The sequence below is a fragment of the Pelophylax lessonae genome (assembly GCF_965119305.1).
Source record: "Pelophylax lessonae genome assembly, chromosome: 6".
NCBI lineage: Eukaryota > Metazoa > Chordata > Amphibia > Anura > Ranidae > Pelophylax > Pelophylax lessonae.
The window spans coordinates 241,022,558-241,047,897 of NC_138773.1; the positions used below are offsets into that span (position 1 = coordinate 241,022,558).

General features: G+C 42.8%; 1 protein-coding gene across 1 annotated transcript in view; it reads right to left on the minus strand.

Annotated features, from left to right (window-relative positions):
- OSBPL6 (oxysterol binding protein like 6) overlaps positions 1-25,340 on the minus strand; it is a gene marked incomplete at its 3' end in the record, with an annotated part of 388,621 nt that overhangs the window by 65,334 nt on the left and 297,947 nt on the right. Inside the window, exons 12-13 of the mRNA XM_082261776.1 lie at positions 19,605-19,735; positions 12,649-12,756 (exon numbers count right to left, since the gene is read on the minus strand). Coding sequence (XP_082117902.1) covers positions 12,649-12,756; positions 19,605-19,735 — 239 coding nt within the window. The remainder of the gene's footprint in view (positions 1-12,648; positions 12,757-19,604; positions 19,736-25,340) is intronic.

Here is a 25,340-nt window from a genome sequence, read left to right on the forward strand (position 1 = left end):
AGGATGGATTCGGACGAAGAACCACCTTATCCCTATGAACCACCAGATATGGGGAACGACAAGATAATGCGGCCAGTTCTGACACCCTGCGTGCAGAAGTAATGGCCACCAAGAAGGCCACCTTCTGGGATAACGTAAGCAAGGGAATCTCCCTGATATCTTCAAAGGGAGGTTTCTGAAGAACCGACAACACTGAAAGAAGATTGCCAACGCTGAAACCTGACCCTTGATAGTGCTCAAGGACAGTTTCTGCTCAACCCCCTGTTGCCGAAAGGCCAAGATTCGGGTCACCGAATAAGTATGTGGAGGAAATCCAAGAGATTCACACCACGCAATATAAGACTTCCATGTGCTGAAAGTCGCTTTCCTTGCTTTAATTAGAGTAGGAATAACTGAAGCTGACAATCCCTTGTCCTTCAGTACCTGGGTCTCAATGGCCAGGCCATTAAGCCAGCGATTGTAAAGCAAGATGGAAGATCGGTCCCTGAGACCGCAGAACCTCCCTGAGAGGAAGTCTCCAAGGAGCGTCCGCGACTAGCCTCACCAAGTCGGCGTACCAGGCTCGACGAGGTCAGTCCGGAGTTACCAGGATAACTGGAATTCCCTCCACCTCTATCCTGCGAAGAGGTTCCCGCAGTAACTTGAGAGGATGGAAGGCATGCCGTAGCTGATACTGCCCCCACGGGGCGATCAGCACGTCTGCTGCGTCCGCTAGAGGATCGCGGGCGTGAGCTACAAACCTCCGCACTTTCCTTTGAGCCGAGACGCCAACAGATCCACATCCGGGGTGCCCCAATGAAGGGACAGCTAGTGAAATACCTCTGGATGAAGAGGCCATACCCCTTGATCCAGAATCTGACGGATGAGATAATCTGCTTGCCGATTTCCCACCCCTGGAGTGAATACTGCGGAGAGAGCCGGAACAAACCGTTCCGTCCAACGAAAGATGCTGGTCATTTCGATGGCCACCAGGACACTCTAGGTGCCCCTTTGGTGATTGACATAAGCCACGACCGTGGCATTGTCCGATTGGATCCGAACCGGGCTGCCCTAGAGCTGCTCGGTCCAGTAAATCAGACAAAGTCTGATCGCTCTCAGTTCCGATACCTTTATTGGTAACCTGGATACTATTGGAAGGAATGACTTCCCCTGGTTGAGCATCGGAGACCAGAGACTCCCTGGTCCGCTCGCTCAACCGGATCCGATTGTCCAGAGAATCGAGATTCCGATTCCATTTGAGAAGAATCTCCTCTTGGAGAATTCGGGTATGAGACTGGGCGAACGATACTGCCTCTAAGGAGGCCACCATCAGTCCCAGCCAGTTGACAGACAGCAACATCCGAATCGTTGACTGAATCTTCTGGAGTTTCTCCGCAAGGAGAAACACTCTTGCCAAGGATCTATCCAAAATTAGGCCCAGATAGTTCAGTCTCCAGTTGGGAACCAGGGATGATCTTTGGGAAAAGCAAAGAAAACGCTGATATCCTGCGAAGATGGGGATATGAAGATAGGCATCCTAAATGTCTATGGAGGCCAGGAAATCCCCCTGATGCAGGGAGGCCACCACTGTCGGATGGACTCCATCTTTCCCAAGTCCAGAATTTGGACGCACCTTGCCCCCTTTCCTGGGCATTGTGAACAGGTTCGAATAGAACCCCTGAAAACGTTCTATCCAAGGAACGGGAACTACCGCTCCCTGTGCATACGAATGTTGGGAGGGAAGAATCGCACCGGTAGAAGTGATCGAATACTCGATCTTCTATCCCGACCATATGACCTCTTGAACCCCTTTGTCTGGGATTCAGGAAAACCATGGATCTGGAAACCGGTGAAGACGTCCTCCCACCCCAGAGATGGGTGGGGGCGCATCAGGCTGTCTAAGCAAGAGCGTGCTCTTGCCCCCCAGTGAGATTCTTTATAATCTCACCCAAACAGGCGATCCCCTTGAAAGGGGAGATTAGCCAACCCATTCTTGAAACGAAACCAATGGCAACCACTGGCCTAAAGGTTGACCCTATCAGGGAAAAAATGAAGCGGGATTCCACTTTCACTCTTCGATCCACCGGATCCCTAAAGGACGGAGCGTGCTCCAATGGGATAACAGTGGCTTTATCTGGAAATCGGTGAGTCCACCACTGGTGGTACCGTCCATTTTTTAAGGAGGGATTCCTCAAACAGATAGCGCCTAGCCATGCGTTTGGAAATAGCAGGGGTACGTTTCAGACGACCCCATTTGGGCAAAGGAAAATCCTTCGCCATTTTGGTAGGCTAACTAGTACCAAAAAGGAATTTTAGTCTCAGCTACCTCTGCCGGTGTAACCTCAAGACTTAAGGTTTCCCGGACAGACACAACTAGTGCATCCACCAACGCTTCTTCTTGTGCTATGGCGGAGGCAAAAACGTCCTCCTCACTGTCTGAGGAGACCGTACCTGAGACAGCAGCCCCAGAAGAGGGACCTGCAGCTGCAGTGACCAGCTCAGAATCCGTATCTGAAATATCAGATGAAATAGGGGTAGGCGGGGGTCGCTTTCTTGATCCCTGACAGGCCACCTCCACCCGGGATACCAAAGACTCCAAAACTGCTGATAATGCATCAATCCAAGTGGGTACTGGAGGGTCCTGCGGCCACCTCGAGGGGATCAGGTGGGGATACATGTGTGGCAGGGTCCATGATTACACAAGACACTTTGCCAGCAAAAAAAAATAATTGTAAAGAAAAAAACTTTTTTTTTTTGTAATCCCCCAGCGCAATAGCGCCCCTCAGTGTTACCTGCTTGGACCCCACAGAGACCCCAAGGCTCATCCACTTGATGCACAGAAGTTTCTATCAACCTGCTCCCAGCACTGTCTGTTACAGACAGGAAGTCTTTGGCTCCTTTTCCCGGGTAAAGGAGGCGGCTCCGCTCCTTTACACGCCTTCCGGCGCCTCCCAATTACTCCGAGGTGTTTGGTCATCTCAAACATGGCCGCCCCCATGCTGGAGCCAAGATGGCGGCCCTGCGCGACCTGCGGGAAAATGGCGGCGGCATGTGGAGGATGGCAGCGGCTTATGGCAAGATAGCAGCGGCCTGTGGGAGGTAGTCACCGGCCTGCGGGAGGTGTACGGCCTGTGGAAGGATGGCGGCCTGCGGGAGGATGGCGGCCTGCGGATGGCGGTAGTCCAGGCACAGGCATCGGCCTGTATTGCAGCCTTATCAGGTAGGATGCTATCACCTTATACATGGCCATCATCACAGTAATGCCCCACTGACTTCAGTCATGGTCCCTTAACAGTGCTCACTCATACAGTGACTTTAGATAGTCAGCTCCCAAACCAAGCCTCCTGGTTTCTATACACAAAATCACACTCAATTGGGGGATCTGTGACACCTGTTATAGGATAGAGGGGGGACCCAGAAACATGAGCGTCTGACCATCCCAGGGAGGGGCCCGCGTCCACCAACACACCCGACAGGGGGAGAGGGGGAACATTTTACTCACCATACCGAAACCAGGCGGGCGCCAACTCCTGACAGAACCCCTCTCCACCGAGGTGGGGGGGCTGTCGACCAATGCGGACGCCGTGACTCGGTTTCCAACTGGTCGTCGGCGTCCAGGCGAGACGTTTAACTCGCAGGGTCAGTCCCCGTCCAGTGGGACTATGTCGCGGCCGACCCAGCGCGGAGCTAGGGCCTGCACACGTTTGCAGGCTGACTGGGGTGACCACTGGATCTCAACATCCAGCCCGTCGCCCATTTTTAGCGTACTTGCTTGAAGATCTCACAGGAACAACTGGAGAAAAAAAAAGCTGCCTAATAAAAAGTTTTTCTAAAAAATCCTGCCAGAACCAAAGATCCCAGCAAGGAACTTAGGTCCTTACTCCTAACTAGACAGAAAAAACTGACTTCCTGTAGCAGAGAGAGAGAGGATATACCCTCTGGGACTGCCCCTAAGGTGTGGCCAGAACGTTTTCCTTCCGTCTAGTGTCCTACTCCTGTAGAGGGCAGTATAACCCAATGTGTTATTAATCAAGAGGACTGCGTCTGTCAATGAGCGACAGAGAAATCATTGTTAAGAAGTCATTGTTCCTGAAACTATTTTTTCACCAAGAAAATTTCTTACAAATACAAAAGTACGAAACAACATTCATTCTAAAGCCCACCTTCCATGTTATATAATAAATAGTATTAGGATTTTGTCAGCATTTCAAGCTATATATAGTATATAAGTGGAGGGGGAGCAGTTTTCACTCAGTGTTTAAATATAAAAGCCCAATAAGATGTATCATCTCTTGCATAGTGGTAACGTCTCTCCAAATGCCCAGACAAGGAACCTGGGACCAACTTAGTACCTCAGAAGGAATAAATGGGTTATCTCGCAGGGCTTGTGGTCAATGAGGAGGTCTAATGGATTTACAAAATGTCTGTAAACAAATTGCCCAATTTGTATTTTGTAATAAAGTCATTGTAGAAGATTATTTGAGCACCCTGAAAGTCACAAGTATGGCAAATATGGGGTAATCTAACTTTTTGGTGGGACATGGTGCTAAAATGCCCCTATCGGCCCAAAGTCTGTTATCATAGTTCTTCTATGCATAGAAAACCATAGCACTGAAGCGGGCATCCTTTTCTAAACAATGAAGTAACAATTGGTTAATGTGCATTTTCTTTGAGAATTTTAGAAAGCGTCTATTTGGTAACTGCATAGAGTTTCTTCTCTTTTCTTTTAAGATATTTCCTTGTCTAATGTAGAGGTTGTTCCTAAAAAATGGAACACAAAAATTGACTGTATCCTTTATTCTTGTTTACGTTGCTACATTTATCAATCTACTTACGGTTTACCAACATGTACATGCGTACTCTAATAAGCATATTATACTTTTATTATTATGACAGTACTGATGGTCACTGGGAGTGAAAGACAGGTACTTATGGACACTGAGAATATGGTTTGGATTACTTCAAATGGGACAGTAATATTTATCAACCATATATCTCAAGAAACATATGAAGACTGCTTCACACAGTCAGCCTCAAAGCAGATGCTAATATCAGCTCAACCACCTGTCTTCCACACATTGTTGAATATGCTGATTTACTCACCCGTTATCTACAATGGGTTCTGTGTTTACACTTATGCTAATGTATATTGTATTTAATGAGCTCGAGGATGGCAGTCTGCTAATTGGCTCAGGTTGATTGAATCACTGTCGTCTGTTAGTTGCTGAGTGGAAATAGTATACTGTTTGTGTTGGTTGTTCCTTAGATATGTTAATTATATTTCTGTATACAATTTCCTTTGCATAGGATAATGTAATCAAGCACGTGACCTGGTGGGGTAATTTGATCAGGAGGGGGATGTCCTCATGTGTGTATAAATTGTATCAGACTGTTCAATAAAGGAGTTGATTTCAGAACTTATACAAGCTAAATTGTCAGCTAGCTTTGTATGGGGGCGGCTAGAATATTGATAGCTATGTTCAAGACTGGAGGAAGTGGTATACTGACGGAAGCCCACAAACACAGTGTGGGTCGCAGTTCTGTTACAATTATAAAAGTATTTACATATTCTTCCAACTTTTTATTGTGATTTTTGAGGATCTTAAGGCTCCGTTCACATGTTGGCGTCCCAGATCGCAGATCCTGAATCACAGCAAATCGCATGATGCCCATGTGATTCCCGTCATTTCCAATGGCAGCCCAAAAGCGGTGCAATTTTGCCACGATTGTACAGGGATGGCAGAACAGATTTTTTTTTTTTAAAGGATAAGTTCACCTTTCGTAACATGTTACACCCATATTCGTGTTAAGAACGGACCGGCCCCTGCACCTCCCGATCTGACAGCTAGCAGGGAATCTTCCCCAGGGATCTGCTGGAAAACTGGTGCAATGCTTGACAGGCTCCAATAAATAAATAAATAAATAAATGCACATTTTTTTTTTACTTGTATTTATTTATTTTTCTAAAAAATGAACTTATCCTTTAAACATTGCTATTAAAGCAACCGGTCCAACGTGCTTTTGCCAGAGCAGGTAGTATATATTACCTTGCACATATTAGGTAAACATGTATTTGTATGATGTTTATCTCTAGTGAATATCTACGAATCTATCCACTAGAGTTTAGAATGATAACGTTTATTACTTGTTCAAAGACAATCCTAACAATTTCAGAGATAATGATCCAGACTAATTACTGCAGAGCATTTCCCTACTCAGCTCAGGAGAAAATCTCCCAGGCAGCTTTTTTTCTAGTAACCCAATTAGTATCACAGAACAATCACACCAACAATGATACTGCAATTATTTTGTCAATATTGCTTAGGGACATCTGCTTTTCAAAATTCTGCAGTCTTAATAAGATGACCAACTCCTTGTAGTTATGCTGCTTTGAAGCAAGATGTCAACTACTTCATTGTTATGGAGAAGAAACTATATTAAAAAAGAATTGAAACGTGTACCACATTGTATGGGGAAAATAATATAGTTCCCAAACTACCACTATGACACTGCAAATGAAGCTGTAAGGAAATTCAAGGTAAATTATACATCAGAGATGGATTATTATTATTTTTTTTTTTAAATATACCTCTATCTGTCTTGCTGGACATCAGGGTGCAGTCCATCTTATGCTGTGGGCCACAGCTGAGTCTGTAGCCTGTCAGTGTGCGCTGTGTGGGGTTTTTGGCGGTAGGGCCGAAACAAAGGGTGAGCGTGAGGGGCAGCTGCACTGGGTGCATTTGTTTATTGTAGGGATGGGGGAGTCTACCTTCTATTACCAGGCTGACAGAAGTAGTGACAGCAACATCACTACTCTTGTCAGTCCAGCCATGGGAGTGGCAAAGCGAGGAGGTGAGTCCCAGGAGGCAGTGTGGGCTGTGTTCTCTCTCCCTTGCCCAAAACAGTCCTACTGCACATGGTGTGAATCTAACCTCAAACATTGTTGTAAATAGCAAACTTTTGAAATGTAACCACTTAAGCACTAAGCCTATTTCTGACACATGTTGTTTACAAGGTAAAATAACCATTTTCTGCTAGAAAATTACTTAGAACCCCCAAACATTATATATATATATATATATATATATATATATATATATATATATTTAGCAAAGACTCTGGAGAATAAAATGGGGGTTGTTGCAATATTTTATGTCACACGGTATTCGTGAAGTGGTCTTTCAAACACAATTTGTTTTTTTTGGGAAAAAATACACTTCAGTGAATTAAAAAAAAAAAAAACTAAATAGTAAAGTTAGTCCAATTTTGTATATTGTGAAAGATGGTCACGCCGAGTAAATAGATACCCAACTTGTTACGGTCTAAAATTTCGCACACTCGTGAAATGGCGACAAACTACAATGCTTAAAAAATCTCCATAGGCGATGCTTTAAAAGTTTTAATGGTTACCAGTTTAGAGTTACAGAGGAGGTCTTTTGCTAAAATTATTGCTCTTGCTTTGACGATCGCATATGTGATTTGAACACCTTTTACATTTGTGGGCGTGACTTACATATGCGTTTTTTTTGGTGCGTGAACACAGAGAGACGGCAGGGGTGCTTTAAATTTTTTTTTTTTTTCCCCTATTTAATTTTATTTTTTTCCCTGTTCCTTTAAACAAAAAAATCTGATAACTTTTATTTCTGTCAAAAGTGATGTAAACATCCCTTTAACAGTAATAGGCAGTGACATGTACTCTTTTTGAAAGGATCTGGGGTCTTAAAAACCCCAAACCCCTGCACTGCACTTAAAAGTATTCAAAACAACAAAATCTGCGTTTTTTGAATACTGCCAATTTTTTTTAAATCGGCGCTATTGGCAGCCGAGTAAACCAGATGACGTCACTTTCGGGTTACTTCATCAGGGACCCGATCAAAGCCGAATCCGGTTTCGTTCGGGACTCTGGTCAGTCAGCGGACATGCTGGCTGGTGGCTCAGGTCTCCCGGTGGGACGGGAGACCCAAGCAGAGCAGTGGAAGGTGGGGGGGGGGCGCGTCCCATCCCGCTTCCTTGGAAAATGGCTGAGCGGCTGCAGTTGTTATCTAAAAAGCCGACCGCCAGCTCTAAAAAACAGTACCGGGTGATGCCTCTAGCTGCAGGCATCACCCTGGTACAACCACTTCCTCAAGCCAAAGTATAGGTACGTCGGTTTGCGGGGAGTGGTTAAAGAGAGACAACACAAGCATGTGCCCAGTATTAAAACTGAGCCCTCCATAGTCAATGCAAAACCTAACTGACAGATCAGGAGCTGCACAGTGATTTTGATACGCAAGTAACTGCTAAGCATAGGATCCCGTAAGCTTGCACATCAGGAATGGGGTGGGGCACATTTTGGCATCTTTGCCCTGAGTGTCAGATTACCTTGTCCCAGCCCGGTTTTGCAGTGTTTGTGTGTGGCATCTTTCCCATCCTGCCCTAACATGGCCACATCTGTCTACAATAGTTCACTATCATTCTCACTTGATGCATTCTCTCTTCTAACTAAACAATCAGGCCCTGACCACTACAACCTTGGCAAACTGACAACACCAGAAACCTAGGGAGATGTAGCCATGCTCTTCAGTGACTATAGGGGAAAACGAAATACCTGCAAGACTTCATCCTGTACAAATTTGCCCTCCTAAAGTACAATTCCTGCCTCCATGCTGCCAAACCAACCAATTTCCTCACTCTCATGAATACTCTCAAATCCAGTCCTCGGTGGCTCTTCTCTACCTAGATCCCCATAACCTTCACCAACTAACTTATTCAATGCACAGGAGATTGACAATCGCATCAAAAACAAGATTGATGCAATTGGACATTTCAATTGTACAGATATCTACCCTACTTAACATACCGCGTCTAACACCACATTTGATACTTTCCTCTTTTGACCCTGCTACTACAGAAGAGGTCACCACACTTTTGTCAGGCGCCTGCCTAACCACCTGTCCTGTGGACCCAGTCCCTTATAACTACTACAGTCACCCTCTTTCACTCATATCTTCAATTTCTCCCTCTCTACTGGCACCTTCTAAAGCAGGGGTGTTCAACCTGTGATCCAAGAGGGCTATGAATGCGGCTGAACACAAAATCATAAACCTACCTAAAAAAAATTGGAATTTTGTACTTCCCGTAAAATACATTTCTCTGAGTTCATCGACTTACAAAGCGCTCCATGAATCATAACTACTGGGTTATATTGCCTCCTCCAGGATTAGGACTAGGCAGATCAAAAAACACCAGGCTACGCCCATGGGCCGTCCTCAGCTTGGTATATAACCCCCCTCTCTGCTCTAGGTAATCAGTTTAGTAGCAAGCAGTATTACAATATCAGAACTCCAAAGAGGGGTGGTTGCTGTGTTCAACGAATTCAGAGAAATGGATTTTACAGTAAGTACTAAAATCCCATTTTCTCCTTCGTTCATCGACGGACACAGCGCTTCATAAATCATAACTACTGGAACGTCCAAAAGCAGTGGCAAAAGGAAAATGAGGGGTGTGGTAAATAACCCAAGGCTAAACATAAGTGCTCTTAACCAGGACACAGAAGCCTTAAACGGGTCACAGGAGCTCCCATCTGAAAAAATATAGGTTTAAAGAAAAACAACCCTCAAGAGGGAACAGCATCTCCTAAACAGCAGCATGCTTAAAACTTTGTGGCAAAAAGAAGCATCCACAGATGGTGAAGTATCCACCTTATAGAATTTTGTGAAGGTGTGCACCGACGACCAAGTGTCCGCCTTGCAAACTTGCGATATTGATGCCCGATGACTGAAGGCCCAAGAAACACTCAGCGCCCGAGTAGAATGCACAGTGACCATGAGGGAAAGGTGGAACCTGAGCTTTAATGGAATAGGCCCGAGTCACCGTCTGTCTGATCCATCTGGAGATGGTAGCTGAAGAAGCGGCCAGCCCTTTTCTTGGTCCGTCTGTAACCACAAACAGACGCTGACCTCCAAAAAGGACTTAGTAGCTGCCAGATACACCCAAATTGCATGAACCCCATCCAAGGTATGCAAACCAAATTCCTTGGGATGAGCCGGCTTGGGACACAAGGAAGGAAACACAATGTCCTCATTCAAATGGAAGTCAGACAACTTTGGGCAGGAATGATGGACAGGGACGAAGAACCACTTTATCACTATGGACCACCAAATAGAGACTGCGACAGTATAATGTCACCAATTCTGATACCCTGCAGGCCTGGGTAATATCCACCAAGAATGTCACCTTCTGGGATAACGTAGACAAGGGAATCTCCCGAATATTCTCAAATGGAGGTTTCTGGAGAACAAAAAGCACTAAATTTAAATCCCATGGCGGCAAAAGAGACTGTACAGGTGGAGACACAGGTTGAACCCTCTTAATGAAGGTACGAACTAAAGAGTGTGTGGCTAGGGGTCGCTGAAAGAAGAATGCCAAGGCAGACACCTCGCCCTTTTTCTTGATCAACTTTTGATCAACGCCCCATTGAAGAAAGGTTAAGATCTGAGCCACAGAAAAGGATTGAGGATGAGCGCGAACCGACTCACACCAAGAAATGTATGCTTTTCACGTACAATGGTATATCTTGCTGGAAGACAACTTCCTCGCTTTCACCATAGTAGGGATCACTGATCCAGACAAACCTCTATCCCTCAGTACCTGGCTTTCAATAGCTAAGCCATTGAAACCAGTGACTGTAAAGCAGGATGGTAGATTAGCCCTTGGGACAACTGATCTTCTCTGAGAGGAAGCTGCCAAGGGACGTTTATGGCCACCAGGATGATTGGAAGATCCTCGCTCTTTATTCCTCGCAGAACTGCGGAAGAAGCCTGAGCCGAGAATGAAACTGGCCTTACCGTGGCACGAGACTCCAGGTCCAGACAGGGGGGAAAGGGAGTGGGGGAAGCTCACTGAGGGATTTAAGGATGGGAGGGGGGAACCTGCAGGCAGGTCCGACTGTCCCTGGAGGTTACCCACGTCCACCCCAAAAAACCGCCAAAAGGAATGAGGGGGGACTGTGCTTACCTTTCTATTGTAACATTCCAGACACCTCTGTGACTCAGATCCAAGCCCGGTCGTATGCGACCCTGTGAGACATTTAACTCGCGGGCCAGCCTCTGTCCACGAGGCTATGTCGCGGCCGACCCAGCACGTAGCTGCGGTTTGCATGCACTCACTGGCATGCACTCAAAGCAGTTGATTGTAGATCTCCCGAGAGAAAAAACAAAAAAAAACGTAAGGAAGGAGAAAAAAATTGCTAGAACCACCTGGGAGCCTAGGTCCTTGCTCCTGACTAAACAGATTAAAACTGATAAAACTGATTACCTAGAGCAGAGAGGGGGGGTTATATACCAAGCTGAGGATGGCCCGTGGGCGTAGCCAGGTGTTTTTTGTTCTGCCTAATCCTACTCCTGGAGAAGGAAATATAACCTAGTAGTTAGGATTTATGGAGCGCTGTGTCCATAGATGAACGAAAGAGAAATGTTGATTTTTTTTTTTTTAAGTATTTGAAAAAATGCATTTACAATTAGCAAACACATGTGGCCAAAGAAAAATCTAACAGTGTATCTTTACTAGACTTTTATAGGTTTTATCTTTCCAAAGCAAAATATCTCACTCTTCACAATCACGCCTTTTTCATGTCCTCAGTTTTCAGCAGCACCTAGATTTGTGAGCAACTATTTTCAAGTAAGAAGCACACGAAGGGCAAAATTAGAACCAAAATATCTACGGAGCACCTTGAGAGTTCAATGAGGATTGCTACTACAGCCATTGAACCAAATATTGATGCAGTAGTTTATAAAAAAAAAAAAAAACTGTATAAAATATTGCACTAGTTTTACGTTGCCCTCTGTTACTTTTAGAATAAACAAATATTACAAAAAATGAAGTTGTATTACTCAGATAGGTACATTATCTAGATCAGTGATCGTTAACTTGTGATCTGCCTGACTTTTTCTTCTTATCAGCTATCCTTGATAGTGTGTTTTTGTTTGGCCCAAGACAATTCCCTTTCTTCCAATGTGGCCCAGGAAGGTCAAAAAGAGTGGACATCCCTGCTCTCTCTGGACCCCACCAGCCTAAACAACTAAAAGGAGAAATATGGCAAAAGCTCTTTTCGCCAGCTGTAAGGCCGGGGCTCCGTGTCTGAATAGACACAGGAAACTGCAGCTCGGCTCTGGTGTCCCCATAGCAAGCTGCTTGCTGTGGGGGCACTCAACAGGAGGGAGGGGCCAGGAGCTCCGAAGAGGGCCTCGAGAAGAAGAGGATCCGGGCTGCTCTATGCACAACCACTGCACAGAGCAAGCATAATAGGTTTGTTTTTTAGTTAAACAAAGACTTTACAATAACTTTAAAGGCTTTAAACATTATGCCCCAGAAAATACTCCTCCGTTTGCTATGGTTTTGTCATCTTGTTGACCTGATTCCTGGGCTAAGCATCCACTACTATGCCTCTCTTCAATGAGGGCACGGTAATGATTGGCCCAAAAGTCAGGAGTCTGTAAAAATAATTCTTAATAAAAATAAAAACAACAAAAAACCTAGAGAAGAACAACGTTTTCTGGCTTAAAAGCAAACACCATGTTGAAGTCAAATGTTTAAAAACTTTATAGGCTAACACATATTTTAAAGTGTAAATCCTCTTTACAGCTTTCCTGGTTGTTTATATCCAGAATGCAAAATTTTTAAAATAATTACCTCATCCGGACTTGCTATAATGTTAACACTAACAACTTGGTCAGAGATGACAGACTCTGTATGTATTCTGTTCAAACGGGTTCGCAGTTCAGAATTTTGGTTCAGGGCCTGCAAGAAAAACGATCAAATGATTTTCCTTCAGATAAATTGTAAAAGTACTTCATTATCCAAAAACTAAAAAGGTTGGGTGTTAAGCCTAGTTAAAGCTAAACTTCAGGAAAACATCTAAGTACAGAGTTGAAATACACAAAAGGGAGTTGTTTTGTCTACCAAAGGATTTGTATTTCTGTCCATTTAAGCCTGAGATTTACACACAGTCCTGCCACACAGCACAGCCAGGCAGATGAAACTGCTTTCTCAGTTACATTTCAGGAATGCAATGGTGACTTCCCACCCCAAGTCAGTGGCCAGTGAAAGATTAAATAGGATTGGGAGGTCATCCATTTGCTAACTCTCCACCTGTCAGCAAATTTGCATACAGCTCCCCTGATGGTTTCTCCATCTTTCAGTCAGAGTGGATCGAAATTCAGCTGGTTCAGCAGGGACCGGATGAATTTTGATCCATAAATGGGCACTGTTGTTGTACAGAAATCGATCAATTGACTTCTGTACAACCACCTTGTCAAATTTTTCCTGCTCCAATACTAGAACTCGCCAGGGAGGATTTCCCCATCCACACACTCAACCCGCTGGTTGAATGAAAAAAAAAAAAAAAAACAGACTCCTTAATGTGCTGCCTTATATCTACCTGGTGTTCAACTTTCTGTAAGGAGAGAGTTGAATGTGGTGACTTTCTATAGATCAGTGTTGGGGGTAACGAGTTACAAAGTAACGGCTTACAGTAACTACATTACTTTTTTTGGTAACGAAGTAACGTAACTAGTTACAATACAAATATTGGCAACTACACTACTTTACTAGGCTATAGGAGGTAACTACACTACTTTACTAGGCTATAGGAACGCGCTTTCCTGCGTTACCCAAGCCGTGCGATACAATCGTTATTTCGAAGAATAGAGAGGGGTGAAGTTTATGACTTTTTGTTGCACTTTATGTTTTATTCTGTTTTTTCAGGTTTTGTTCTCATGTTTCCCAAAGCCTGTGTTTATACAATAAACTCTATGCAGAAAGAGTGTCATGTATCTTCTTCTACACGGTCAATTAAGAAAGAGGAAAAAGTAAAGTAATAAGTAGTGAAGTTACTTTTCAAATGCAGTAACTAGTAAAGTAATCTCGTTACAATTTACAGAAGTAACTAGTTACATTTTTTTGAGTAACTACCCCAAAACTGCTATAGATGTCCAGCTGTCATACAGTGGGCAGTGGCACAGGGTCTGCAGAAATGCAGGTTTCGTAATGAGTTGTCATCCACATTATACTATGCAGCCAGTTAGCACAGCACAAGTGGAAATGGCATAAACATTTGTTATTACGTTAATAATCTTTTGACAAGTAGAGTTAATCTTCAATACACTTTTCCAATGTCTATTTAGCAGTTTTGATAGATCATATCTGACTTTCCAATCTGCTGAGTTTAGAGAAATTGCAATGTGATGGTCAATGCATATTTGAACTCCTCCTTGTCATTTTTGTTCTGATATTCTGAATGTAAGCAGTAAGCCGAGTCTGCCTCGATGTATTAGGAATGACTGCCTGGGATGGATATTTGTACATATGTAGAGAAATTTAGTATCCTTCAGTGCTTACACAAATGTGGCATAACAAATACTGCAGATTAAAGCAGATCATATCCTTTCTATGGTGTCATGGGAGTTTATAATCAGAAAGTAGAACATGGTATGCAATAAAAGCTGTGTCAAATTTTGCTTAGATAAGGTCATTTACCAGGATTTCCTAACATTTTTAATATATCTGTCAAAAACACACATTGGTATGCAAGTTTTCTACTATGAAAAAAACTGCACTGATTAAAGAAGTCTACATAAGTCAAGGGGGGACAATTAATAAGGAATTCAGGAGCCAGTCTGTCCAAACAAGGGTGTTAACGTGCCATGGTTGCAATGCAAAAAAAGGAATCTTTATGTAGTTTTCAGGGGATAATAAGCCCACTAAACTTGACCCATTCAAGTGAATGATGAAGTGCTACAAATGCTCCACAACCACGTGCATTGCCTTACATTAGTGCAGCAATTACAGGGTTTAAACAGGCAGTGAGGAAGTCTCATACTAACTTCTTAGCACCTGTCAGGCACCTCTTTAAATTAATCTGAATTTGGATCACTTTTCAGAGGATCAGCAGTTTAAAACACCAATCTAAACTTAGTCACAGTCTTCAAATCAAATCCTGCAATACTGTTAAATGCACCTGCATGCTAGGTTCAGCCTGTATCCTGGAGCTTAACTTCTATTCATATTGAGATTAAAGCATAATTCTGACCAGGTACTCAAATATTTAAAGATTCTCAACTAGTATGTAGGGCAGGGGGTCATAAACAAAGGTGGATTTTCCGGCCCACAACTGCTGACCTAAAGTCCAATATTCCAAAATACAGCCAGATGGGATGTTCACATACTGTGGCCATGGAAAATTTAGAGTCTCATGCTGAGGTGATAGGTGGCATCAATTGTCAAACTCGGCCATTTCAGTTAACATGACCGCGCCACAAACCGCATGTAAATATCCACTTGGCAAACAAACCCAAAAAAACCACAAAAAACAAAACAGACATTTAGAGGCAGGATCACTTTCAAGAGCATGGGCTAGTGAGCCTAGCCTAAATGTTCTTTATATCAAGCCCTCATGGACCATAACTGCAGGCACAGTGATCCAATTCCCCCTTGAAGATCACTGATGTGACACTACACTGGCTCAGCTGATCTTACTCCTTTTTCTCAGCAATGACTTCTCAACCTTCCTAAACAAATAGGAGGGGACATGGAAGTGAAGTGAGCCTAGCTGCCAAGAGCAGACTTGAATGACTTCAGTGCTTCTGCCGTGGATTTTATGATGGATTACTTTACAGTGGCTGTAGCTACAGAACTTAATGAGGGCTTATTTTAAAACTCATTTGCTACTTGTAAAGAATAAATTAATACTTAATGCCCTTAGCCTTGCCATGGGTTTACTTTATGCCCAGCATCTCATGGAATTAAGGCATGCTTTCAGTTATTAAACTGTCAAAAGCTAGAAATTCAGTGGGAATTAGAAGCTTTGGTATTTCATAGTTTAATGACAGAAGGTGCAGAATAACCCTTATTTGGGCAGAAGTCAAGATTCAATGTACAGCCGGGGCCTAGAATCCACTAGGGCTCCAGAGGGATCAATCTGAAGGATAATGCAGTAACTTACAGATACTATGGGCTGCCAGCCCTACAGCACTGCCATTACCTTAAGCTGTCCATAGAAAGTTTGAATCTCAGCCGGTTCAACAGGAGCCGTCTGAGATTCGAATCAAGGTAAGAATAAAATCAAGGCAGCTAAAAAAAATACAAGATACACATAGCAGAGGAGAGTAAAAAAAAATCCCAAGGAATTCTTTTGATATATTAACAGTAAAAAAGCGAGGTCAGAGCACATTGCACACATAAAAAACGATGAATTGAGGATGGTTACAGATGACACAGAGAAGGCAACTGTACTAAATGCTTTCTTCTCCTCGGTTTTTACACAGGAAAAGGAGGGGTACACTGACCATGACTGTATGGTTAGCAGCACATCACAGGACAAACTGCTGTGACTAACAGTGGCTGGAATCAAGGAAAGACTTGATAAGCTTAACACAAATAAAAAGGCAATATACTCCAGAGATAAAACTATAATCCTGCCACTTTACAAAACTCTGGTCAGGCCACATCTGAAGTATTCTGTCCGGTTGTGGTCAACAATTCTGAGAAGGGATGCGCTTGAGCTGGAGAGAGTCCAAAGAAGGGCAACAAAAAACTTATTAGGGGATTGGAGGACCTTAATCACAAGGAGCGACTAAAATTATTCTCGCTGGAGAAGAGACGCCTGAGAGGGGACAAGATAGCAATTTACAAATACCTCAATGATGATCAGTCTCAGGTAGTGTAAGAGGAGATTGGAGGAGAAGCGGTTTAACCTTAAGCTGCGTATGGGGTTTTTCTATGTCAGGGCGGTAAGAATGGGGAACTTTCTTCCACAATTGGTGGTATCAACGGGAGTATTGATACTTTTAAAAGACTCTTTGATGTGCATCTCAAAGAACACAATATACAGGGATACGGGAAATGATTATCGCCACTGACACAACACACACCTACACAGGTTGAACTGGATGGAATATTGTCTTTATTCAACCTTAACTACTATGTAACTATGTATGGGCAGACTGAATGTACCCTAGTTGGTCGATTGATAAACTTCAGTACAACCAGCCAGTCAGATTTTATAGACGATTATTGCTAGCGGCTGTTATCACTGTGTTTTCCTGGCAAGGATGGCTTCCCCCACCGGGAGAAACCGGTGGCTCCACGGGATTCCCCCATCAACACCGATTGTGTTGATGGGGGAATTGAGCAATTTTCTTGATTGCAGGAAAGAAAACCGCTTTGTCTATGGCTGGCCTTGAAACGTGTTAGGCCAGGTAAGGTCACTTAAAGTGGTATTAAACTCTGTTACACTATTGTACCTACAGGTAAGCCTATAATAAGGCTTATCTGTAGGTACTATGAATATCTCCTAAACTTGCATAGCTTAGGAGATATTCAGAGTGCATGTTGCCCGTGATATCACCGCCACATGCGCTCTGAAGGTCCGGCTCAGTACCGGAACTTCAGATCTGGTGCCGTAAAACGGCGGCTCCCACGTGCATGCACGAGAGTGAGGTCATCGCGCCCCCAGCCACTCATGTAGCCGGAGGCTGCAAACCCGGAAGGAAGACCAGTGAAGATGTCAACCCTCTCACCAGTGACAGTGTGGTGCTGGAGGGCTTTGTTCTAAGGTAAGTTTCTCATAATGGGCTCGTATGCTATGCATACGAGCCCATTATGACATTGCCTTGCAAGGAATTTTTTTTTCACCACCTGCAGTTTACTACTGTTTTAAAACCTTAATCTCCTGAAGATGTCTGTTTTCTTTTAAAATTCCTTTAAACCAGGGGTGTCAAACGTTTTGACTTTCTCTTGCCACAATGGAAGAAGAGGAATTGTCTTGGACCACACATAAAATACACGAACAATGAGGATAGCTGATGAGCAGATAAAGTCGGGCCGGTGCCCAAGTTAACGACCACTAATATAGATTATGTATCTGAGTAAAATTTTTTAGTAATATTTTTTAATATAAAAGGTAAGAGAGAGCAACATAAAACAAATGCATTATTTGACGCATCAATATGTGGTTCGATGGATGTATTAGCGATTCTCAATGAATTTTCAAGGTACTCATCAGATATTTTGGTTCTAATTTTGCCCTTCATGTACTTCATCCTTAAAAATAGTTGCTCACAAATATAGGTGCTGCTGAAAACTGAGGACATGAATAAGGCTTGATTGTGAAGAGTGGGATATTTTGCTCTGGGAGGCTTACATTTTTCAGTGGCCGCATGTGTTCACTAAGTATAAATGCATTTTTATAAAAAATCCTCCCCTCCCCTCCCCCCACCCTTAAAAAAAAAAACACAACATTTTTAAATGGTACAAACCTTCATTTACATCAATCTCTTCAATATGTTCATGAAAATTTTACAAAAAACAACACGGAATCAAATCATGTTTAATTCAACACTTTTTTTTTCTTTTTTTTCAATGTACAAGTATGCCTATAAGCCAGATTTGCTACTGTAGGTGATTAGTAAGGCGATTCATAAGGTGACAGGTGCGTGGGCTTAGTTTGGGTGTTGGGCATATTCTTAAAGTTGGGAAAGTGGAGCCAAAGTTTAGCATAGCTGAAAGGTTTGATTTAAGCACCACACAAATGCTGCAGTAGGGTCGTTATTCCCTAAAAACTACATGTTTTGTTTAGACACACTAATTTACCCAGGATTTCTTAACCTTCCTAATCTAGATTTTAAGAAAAAAAAAAAAAAAAAAACAAATTAAAGTTTTCCTCTCTCAAAAATTGCACCTACTGATATGTAGTTTGAACTTTGACCAAGAACAAGTAAACCCCACACCTCCAGGACCTGAACTTGGACCTACCGGTGGCAGTTTTAGAGTTTATCAGTTTTAACTGCTCTGTTAATATATTAGACTATACCTTTACTTTATTGATTAATATAGTTACATTTACGTTATGATACCAAAGACAGACTCACTTTGTGTGAGGTAAAGTCTATAGGCTTAGAAAATTCAGTTTGTAAATGGATAGCTTTAAGGATTTAAGACTGTTTTCAGAGTAGTGATTAAAGTCTCATTAAAACCACACCATTAAAAACTACATGCTGTTCATTTTCACTCAGTCACTATGGGATTCATTTTCTGTATTCTGAAAAGAGCCTGATTGATCCTGCTATTCTCCATCTTCCTCCACAGTCCATGTCCCCACTGCAGTTTTTGGGCAGCTAGTGCACATGCTCAGTTTTCAGTGTATTTCTTCCTTGAGCATGTCCTCCCTATCACATCTAAGCAGCCCATGTGACTATGTGTGAAAGGGGCCTAAATGATCTTATTTCAGAAAAATAAAATCTAACTGATGCATTTTGTAGGTTTTCATTGCATTTGACATTTTCTAATTGAAAGAATCATTTTAGTTCATAATGAAATTTGAAACATGCTTCTAGCATTTTATCAGCTTCTACCGAATCTCCTTTTTTTTTCCAATTTAAATCCCATGGCTAACAGGAAACTTTAGATCAATTAATGTTTGCGGAGTTTGGTTATATCACCAGATAGTCCATGATTACATCTTTTAATTTAAAGCCGAATCATGTCATCTTTTGCACACAGCAGATGGTGGATGTGTAAAAGAGGTCCTACTAATTACGCTCCCTGGCAGCGATGTGGAAAGGTTTCTTGTAACTTAAGATAAAACGTACCTGAGAAAGGGACTGTCTGAGGCGTGCGAGCTGTGTATTGTGGCTGCTGTAATCCTGATCAGAAACCATCTGCTTCATCTTTTCCTTCTCAATGGCAATTGTGTTGTAGGCGGATTTCAGGAGAGAATGGACTAAAAAAAATGCAAAAATGTTAGTAAGACATGACAGATCTGACTCCTCTACAGCTAGGGAGGGGTACACAACACGATGTACACTTTTCCCCTGCTTTCACTTGATAAAAACTTGTTTAATGCTGCAATCTCTGCTTATTCAGATCTAACACATGACCTACGGCTCTCCAGCTGTTGTGGAATGACGAGCCTCATCATGCTTTTCAAGTAAAAATATGTAAGGCACGCTTGGAAAGCCAAACTTAGAATTTAAAATAATTAATTTAAAACATATTTAATTTTTGTACATGTTGTACAGATATTGTCAGTTAATGCAATCACTACAATTTCAAGCTATGCTAATGTACTTTAATTGTAAATGTTTTCAATCTTCTTCAATGCAGCTTTAATTAAAAAAATAACTGGTGATCCTGCCATGAAGGTCCTTAATCAGGCTATTCCTGTGATGAGATGACCCCTGTCTCCTAACTGTGCTCCTGCATTGTCACATACACCACTGGGGAAGGAGACTATAAGTAGCCATACTGAACCACGTGGCACGGGCATTGTTCACCGTTGTTACGATCAATAAAACTGTTCGTGAGCAATAAGGTGCAGCTGAAGCTAGAGCCATTGCATTTGGACAACAACAGGCTGGAGGACATTAGCAGCCCTGAGGTGCAAGAATAGATGAAAAAAAGTGAAAAAGTATATCCAATAAAAAATAAATGATGGCAATTGTTTGTGATTCACAGTTTACCTGGGATAATACATACCTTCACCCCCCTGATAAAACCATCTTGCCTCTGACAAAGTCCCAGTTACATACTTCAAGTTACGGCCAGAGGCTACCTTACCTTAAGTAAGGTTTACCCATAGGAATGAATATGGCTGTAGCATGCATGAGGGGTATGAAGAGAAACTGACCAAGATTGCTGGTTTGGGAAAAAAGGTAAATATTTCCTAGTTAGACTGAACCATGGGCTGTGGGGATTTACTAAAGGAAAGGTTAGATCGTTCTTTAAAAGGTTAGTCCACCTAAAACTCATGTTGCGGTTTTTGGTAGATGCTGTTAAAAAAAAAAAAATAACTTCCTAAGCCTAGGGCTACGTATGTGATTAACCATTTCTGCTTCGGAACATGTACCCCCTTCATGACCAGGCCATTTTTTGCAACACGGCACTGCATTACTTTAACTGACAATTGCGCAGTTGTGCGATGCTATACCCAAATAAAATGTACGTCCTTTTCCCCCACAAATAGCGCTTTCTTTTGGTGGTATTAGATCACCTCTGCAGTTTTTATTTAATGCGATATAAAAAAAAATAAAAATAATTTTGAAAAATAAAAAAATATATATATATTTTTTACTTTCTGCTATAAAGCATACCCAATAATAAAAAAAAATAAATAAATCTACTACTTTCTTCATCAATTTAGGCCAATATGTATTCTGCTACATATTTTTGGCAAAAAAAAAAAAAAAATCACAATAAGTGTACATGGATTGGTTTGTGCAAAAGTTATAGCATCTACAAACTACGGGATATTATTTATTTTTTATACTAGTAATGGCAGCAATTAGTGACTTATAGCAGGACTGCGATATTGCGGCAGACAAATCGGACACTAACACTTTTGACACCTTTTGGGGACCAGTGACACGAATACAGTGACCAGTGCTAAAAAAATATGCACTGTCGCTGTACTAATGAAACTGGCTGGGAAGGGGTCATCAGGGGCAATCAAATGGTTAACTGTGCCTAGCCTGTGCTTGGTTACTGTGGGGGAGGTGCTTTTACTATGGGAAGGCATTGATCCAGGTTCTTGCTTTACAGGAACACAGGATCAATGCCTTCCCTTCTGACAGGACAGCGACCTGCCTTGTTTACATAAGCAGAAAGCCGTTTTGCTTCTGTACTCAACAATCGGCAGATGCCAGCAGACATCAAGGCCACAATACCGGCTGCTGGGCTCCCCCTGTGTGTTTACAGCAGGAGCACGTCACTGGTGGTGCATGTGCGTGCCCCAGACCCGGGAAGTATCGGATCACCTACTAGGTACGAGATCTGGAGCAGAGCAGCAGCCCTGCTGCAGTATATCTACAGTGGGCAGTCGTAAAGTGGTAAAAGTGTACCTAAACCCCAAAAAAATGTTTTTTTAATTACCAATACTTAGCTCTGGTGACTGCAATAGTTTTCTTTTTCAACTGGTTATCCTGCCTGCAACACTCTTCCTGCCCTAGTGTAAAGGCAATCACTCATTCTTCCTGTATACTGTATATGGAAATACAATGCTGTCACCCCAGGACAGAAAGTGTGTTAGGAATACAGAGCGCCCCCTTTCTTAATCTTTTTAACATAAGGAAGGTGTTTTGTAGTTCATAGAGGTAACCTGGGCAGGACAGAATACTGCTTCAGATAACTCAGCATAATCAAAACTAAGTTATGCACTCACTGGATTTCTGGCAGGATCAACAGCATTTATCAAACAGACATAACAAAACATGTTCAATGGTAGGTTTAGCAAGCCAAAAGTGAGCCAAAAAAAGAATGTTCGTTGTCAGGGTTTACATACATATATCTTTGCTACTGAGAGATTTAAGGCCCAACTCCAGCTTGGGCAAAAAGAAAAGGAAAGATCAATCAGCACATGTAAAAAAATAAAATCATCCGAAGGCTGCTATACTCATTCAATCTCCCCTGGATACAGTTAGAACCTTGCTTTAGACTTGCTGCCTAAAGTCTTGTTTGGAAGATTTCCCCTCTTCCTCTTTTAGTCACAATATCGTTGACAAGAAAGGGAAGTGAGGGACAAATCTCAAATTAGGGACAATGGTAGCAACAAAGAGCTGAAAAGGGTTCTAGCCTTTCCCCAACTCTACTAAAGAAAAAAAAAAGTAATTGCTATGTGTGTCGGTTTTATGTGATATCCGCTCACTTCAATGTAATGGGCCAGTGGGTATGTGGTGGGATGGGAGGTGGTGGGCAAGTGTAAGACCTGTGCCCATTAAGAACAGCCAGGCTTTCGACCATAGTAGGGACAAGGAGAGCTGCTTTTGGTATGCGCAGGCAACTATGGGCTCCTGTACTTTACACGTGCAACAAGCATTTTTTTTTATTGGGGGGGGGGGGGGTGATAAAGCATCTTTAAAGCCCAACTGAACCTTCTCCTTAATTGACAGATTCCATGTGTATCAGTAGAAAAGGGTGTACAAAGTTTTACCATTTGCTTTCTAAAACAGCCTGAGCTGTAGAAAAGCCTGCCAGCAGCTGCAGAGTAGGACCCTTACCTTCTGTAGCAAAACAGTGGTCTCATTGCAGAGGTCCAACGTGCCCCCTACTGGGTTGGATGTATAGCTCTGCAGTGAGCCAGCAGGGGCCATAGCAGATCTCTGCCGAGAGACCACAGCTTGAACACAAAAGAGAAAAAATCCCACTCTGAAGCATGCTAGCGGACACAGGGTTTTTTCCTCAGACTGTGACTGTTATTTACAGAACTGGAAGACTTTGTACACCTTTTGTTTTAAAACATCTGAAATGTATTTTAGCAAATTTACACAAACAGTTTATTTGAATTGGGCTTTAAGCAATTTTTTAGTAAAAATGTAGCTGGATATAACAGGGATCTGCTTACACTTCAAGTTTCCACTCCTCTCAATGGCCAAGGAAGGCTTTATGTTGAAATTTGTGAATGTGAATTTAGAAATAATATGCATATTTCTTGACCATTCAGGGTGCACATCACCTGTTAAAAGCCCATCCCAACCACCGTATACAAACTTCTCTAGCAATCCCCTGCCGTTCTGTCCTCAGTTGCTGCCACCACCAAAACACCCAGTGTCGGAGCATTGGGGTAGCAGTAATACCACCACCTCAATCATGTGACAGTGCTTGGGCCTAACAATTGGCATGAATATGAATGGAATGTCATTGAATGTAGCTTTGGACCCCTTTTGGAGATCCAGGTGTGCTGGTGACATCTCTGACGATTCACGGTTCCAGCTGGTGGTCACTTCAGTACCCACTTAGATACACAGCCATCTTTACAGGAACCTGTGCATTGGGAATAGTGCATATTTATGGGAGGAGGTCACATGCTCCTCCACACCCAGAAACACCGTTTTTTTTTTTTTGTATCTGTGGCCACAGAAAAAGGAGGGCTAGGGAAATGCTGAAGATGTAATTAGAAGGTGGCCAAGTGTGGGCTGTACACAAACTCTTTCAAATTAAACCATAAAGAATAGCGCACACATACGCAAAAAAAAATGTTGCTTTCAAATCTTGCAAGGCTACTTAAAAACACCTGCTCTTAACCACTTTGCCGCTGCTCACTAGAGCTCTACTGCGGCAAAGTGGCGCGATAACATCTGGCGATGTAGACCTACGTCGCCAGACATTCCCCTCTCTCGGCGGCGCGCGCACACGCGCCGCTGGAGGCTCGCTCCCGCTTTTTCAGTCACAGCGGGAGTTGGGCCAGGGGAGGAGCGGCGGCGATCGCTGCTGCTCTTCCCCGATCGTCGGGGAATCGAGTGTGGAGATCTGCCCGCTTGTGTAAACACAAGTGGGCGGATCTCCTAAGTTACAGGCAGGGTCAGATTGCAGGGTTCAGCGTAGCTGAACATGCGATCTGTCCCTGTGTCACATAGTTCCCTCCCCCCACACACGTCAGTAAGCACCAGGCATACATTAACCCCTTGATCACCAATAGAAATTAACCCCTTCCCTGCCAGTGTCATTTTTACAGTAACAGTGCATATTTATAGCACTGATTACTGTAGTAATGTCACTGGTACCCCCAAAAGTGTCAAAAATGTCAGTCAAGGGTCCGATCAGTCCCCTGCAATGTCGCAGTCCCGCAAAAAAAAAGCAGATCGCCGCCATTACTCGTTAAAAAAAAAACACCAAAAACGACAGAAATCTTTCCCTTAGATCGTAAACGCAATAACTTTTGCGCAAACCAATCAAAATACGCTTATTGCGATTTTTTTTACCAAAAATATGTAGCAGAAAACAAATTGGCCTAAAATGGTAAAAAATTTAGATTTTTACATTTTTTGGGGGGGGGGGGGGGGGGGAATTTCATATAAAAAAATGTGAAAAATATTGTTATTTTTTCAAAATTGTCGCTCTTTTTTTGTTTATAGCGCAAAAAGTAAAAATCTCACAGGTGATGAAATAGCACCAAAAGAAAGCTCTATTTGTGGGAAAAAAAAGGACGTAAATTTCGTTTGGGTACGGCATTGCATGACCGCGCAATTGTCAGTTAAAGTCGCACAATGCCGAATCGCAAAAAGTGGTCCAGACGTAAGACAGCAAAATCCTCCGGTGGTAAAGTGGTTAATAAGTAAATATTGGCATTTAGTCACACCATATGGCCATATTGTGCTCAAGCCCACCACTGCGTTATAGTACCCCATTTTCAGTGGGTCCTACGCCATTCATAGAAAAGATAAATCCCACTTCTCAGAACCATAGGGCATACTCACTCCTTACATGGAAGTTTCCTAGCTTCAGATTCCTCTGCTAAAACTGCAATATAAAGGGACCCCTCCTATAACTACTCACAGGTGGACAATGATAATGAGGTACTGGTATGGGTCAATTCACCCTAAATGGGCCAGGGT